Here is a 4,052-nt window from a genome sequence, read left to right as displayed (position 1 = left end):
AGACCAAAAAAACACAACAAACCAAGAAATACAAAGAAAATCACTAAACTCTCAAAAGAAAACTAACTTTTATCTGGGTGCAAGTTAGTCCAATTAACATGCGCCTTCACAATTATGATTCACATTGATTTTTTTTAATATATATACAAATATTGATGATTTAATTTTTAAAATCAAGATTAAACTAACATAACATGTAAATATTTTAAACTAGCTTTTTTTACTACGTCAATCTAAAGAATTGTAACATCAATTTTACGGCTAAGGATAGAAAGGATAAATTTAATACTTTTAATAATTATTTATATTTTTTATAATTAATTAAAATTATTAATACTTGACTGAAAATTAGTGCAACTTACCCTCGATATTTTCAATATTTCTTTAAAAAACCTCTTTAGGTTTAAGTGTCTAGAAAAAATATTCAACGAACAATTACATTTTCAAGAAACTAATGGTTATAAAAAAAGGATAACTTACACGTTTAGTACCTAAACTATCATTTTTGGTCTGTTTTAGTATTTAAACTTTTAGATTTTCGAAACCATAGCTAAAGTTTAATTTTTGTTTCATTTTAGTACCATCATTCAAAATTTAACGTTAATATTTTTTTTTAAAATTGAAAGTTTAGGTACTAAAGTGGACCAAAATTGATAGTTTAGGTGCTAAATACGTTAAGTTTTTAACGGTGGGTAGTAAAATGAAACAAAAACTAAACATTAGTCATAATTTTAAAAAAAATTAAAACTTTAGATACTAAATACAAGTTTACCCTAAAAAAATCTTCATAAAAACTGTTTAGAAGGAGAAGAAAATGTGATTGTTTTCGTTTTTTAAGTAAAATATATATTTAACCTTCAATATGTCACATTTGTCTTCCTCGTTAGTCTTACTTATTTGTCTTGCATGATGTTTTGTCTAAACAAATGAATTCTGATATTTAATACTTGTGGAGATCCCAATATACTATTTTATAAAACAAATGAAAAGTTTGTGATCCGAATATACCATATTTCCCCCTTTAATTCAAATGCATCCCCATTGGACTATAGTTACATCATCTTTAAATTAATCAAAAGAGTTACATCATTAATCTTGGGCTAATCGACTGCCACTACTATACGACGGTAGAGAGTAGAGACGTATATTAAACCCAATCAACTAAACTTGCATATCCTAAACTGAACAAAGTTAGAAAATCATTCCAGGAAAAAATGTCAGCTGAAGAGTCTAGGACCGTCCTCGTCCAAGAAGAATCCGGCGATGCTCGGCCTCTGATCGACCGGAGTGGATTTGATTGCCGTTCTGGAATTTATAGTTCGGTCCATCAGCTTCCCGATCATCTCAAAGTTCCCACTGATCCGGACCTTGACATTGCTTCATTTGTGTTATCTCAGTTCCCTAATCCTTGTGTTGCCGAATTAAAACCCGCATTCATCGATTCAGCAACAAACCAGAAACTCACATACGCTCAACTTCATAGATCGATCCAGTCGCTTGCCGTTGGTCTTTACCGACTCGGAGTCCGGAAAGGCGACGTTGTGTTTCTTTTATCCCCTAACTCACTCTTGTACCCTACAATATGTATGTCAATATTCTCAATAGGTGCAGTACTCTCGCCTGCCAATCCAATCAATACCCCTTTGGAAATAGGTAAACAAGTACTCGACTGTGATGCAAAGCTCGTGATTTCAGCTCCGAAAGAGTTGCACAAATTCAAACGAATTCAGGTGCCTACAATTGTCACATCTCGTCCATCAAAAAACAATGATTTGATATCGATAGAAGAATTAATCGAATGTGGCGATGGAGACGAAGTACCTGAAATTAAGATTAAACAATCTGATACAGCGGCGATATTATACTCTTCAGGTACTACAGGAACAAGCAAGGGTGTCGTATTAACGCATTCGAATCTAATAGCAACGGCTAGACTTGTAAGATGGTATGCAGAAGGAACTTCTTCTCTGAACGACATATTTTTGGGGTTCATACCGATCTTCCACATATACGGGCTCGGGTTTTTCGGATTCGGACTACTTTGTTGCGGTACCACTACCGTGTTAATGCAAATATATGATTTCCAGGAAATGGTGAAAGCAATTGAGGTTCATAAAGTTAACAACATTGTTGCAGTGCCCCCAGTGGTTCTTGGCCTAGTGAAGAACTGCAAAGGCAATAGTAGGCTGTCCACGGTGAGAAGGATCGGTTCTGGAGCTGCACCCTTGAGCAAGGAAGTGATCGAAGCATTCAGATCTCAGTTTCCGTGGGTGGAGCTGAGGCAAGGGTACGGGCTAACCGAAAGCTGCGGTGCCGCAACCGCATTCGTGTTGGATGGAGCCGAGGCTCATCCCGGGTCATGCGGGGCGCTGTTTCCAACTTTAAGTGCCAAGGTGGTTGATATTGAAACAGGTTTGGCCTTGGCACCTTGCAAGGAAGGAGAGCTATGGTTAAAAGGCCCTCCAATCATGAAAGGCTACTTTAGAAACGAGGAAGCAACAAATGCAACGTTGGATAAAGATGGATGGCTTAAAACTGGGGATCTGGGTTATTTTGATGAGAATGGTTTTCTTTATATTGTTGATAGGATAAAGGAGCTTATTAAGCACAATGGGTATCAGGTAACTTTATTTGATTCTCTTAGGTATGGCTCTAATTTCGACAAGAAAGTTGCCTTTGATTATTGGTTGTTGTGGCAGGTTGCACCAGCAGAATTGGAGGCAGTGCTTTTGAGCCATCCCAATATATTGGATGCAGCAGTTATACCGTGGGTGACATTAGGGAATTACTATAGAGATGCTTATGTGTATAATTTTTGAGAATGTTTTTTTTTTTGTAGGGTCGAAGATGAAGACTCTGGGCAGATACCAATGGCGTATGTGGTAAAAGTATCTTCTTCTCAACTCACTGAGGAACAAGTCATTCAGTTTGTGGCTGCCCAGGTTGCTAAAATCTAGCTAACTCTTTTATCTTCTTTACTCTATCATTTAATCCTAGGGTATGAAATACCACTTTTAAACATATAAAGAAACTTTGAATTGAGATTTCGGGTTTGAGCATCACGTATATAAAGGTGTGTGAGTGTTTAATGTCAAATGATTAAGACGATTTAAACAAATATTGTCTTCTTTTTACCTAGACAAAATAAAAAAAAATCATTACTCCAAACAAATATTTGAAATTCATGACTTTAAACAAAAATATGTAATTGTTTGGTGGCAGGTAGCTCCTTACAAGAAAGTGAGAAGAGTGGAATTTATAGATGCCATCCCAAAGTCAGCAGCTGGAAAAATCTTGAGAAAGCAGCTCATTTCACAAACTCAACGCACGATTCGCTCCAAGTTATAACTTTTATATCTTCTAAAATCTGTACGGTTATTGAAGCGGAACATTGGGGAGTCTTTGTCGGCTTGACCAGTGTTTGGGAGAGGGGCTTTTGCAAAGTTAAAGTTGAGGTTGACAGTCTTCAAGCTTTCCCTCTTCTTCAAACGGATCGGAGTGGTCATGGGTCGTTGTCTATATTGGCTCATATCCATATTCTTGTTCAACGGAATTGATATGTTGATATGTTCGTTTTCGTCACGTTTCTATGAAAGGTATTTGTGTAATTGATCATTTGGCTAGTTTGACGTCGGTTGATGATTTTGGGGTTCATATATTGTTAGTCCTTCACATGATGTCGTGAAGTTATTGCAGGTTGATGATGTAAGGTCGCCTATTTGGTCTTGTTTTACTTTGACTGTCTTCTGTTGTCTCCTTGGGTGTACTATTTTCCTTCATTTAAGATTAGGGAGGTTTTTAATGAGGCACCATAACTCTTCTGGTATATGGTTTCTTCTTTAATCATACCACTTTTGTCAACAACAAAAAAAAAGATGTCAGGTGTATGTGCTTCTAGCATTAGCGTAACACCCTAAAATAGTACGACACAAAATCGACTGATTTGAATGTTATACAGAATCACCAGAGTGGCTAACCAGAAATTTTCTTAATTAAAATGGTTTTCTTGGAAGTGCTCATAATAAATTTAATCAACCACATTTATATAAAAT

At 36.1% G+C, this 4,052-nt stretch overlaps 1 protein-coding gene across 1 annotated transcript; it reads left to right on the top strand.

Moving 5' to 3' along the window:
• The first annotated feature begins 1,214 nt into the window (after positions 1–1,214).
• LOC120174997 (4-coumarate--CoA ligase-like 5) lies at positions 1,215–3,361 on the top strand. The gene is made up of 4 exons (XM_039181709.1): positions 1,215–2,621; positions 2,700–2,767; positions 2,840–2,942; positions 3,223–3,361. The coding sequence occupies exons 1-4, from the start codon at positions 1,215–1,217 to the stop codon at positions 3,346–3,348; spliced, it is 1,704 nt and encodes a 567-aa protein (XP_039037640.1). The 3' UTR covers positions 3,349–3,361.
• The last annotated feature ends 691 nt before the right edge of the window (positions 3,362–4,052 follow it).

This window comes from Hibiscus syriacus, unplaced genomic scaffold (assembly GCF_006381635.1).
Source record: "Hibiscus syriacus cultivar Baekdansim isolate YM2019G1 unplaced genomic scaffold, ASM638163v2 tig00112153_pilon, whole genome shotgun sequence".
NCBI lineage: Eukaryota > Viridiplantae > Streptophyta > Magnoliopsida > Malvales > Malvaceae > Hibiscus > Hibiscus syriacus.
The sequence above is the reverse complement of the archived record's forward strand: the minus strand, read 5'-3'. Positions and strand labels throughout refer to the sequence as shown.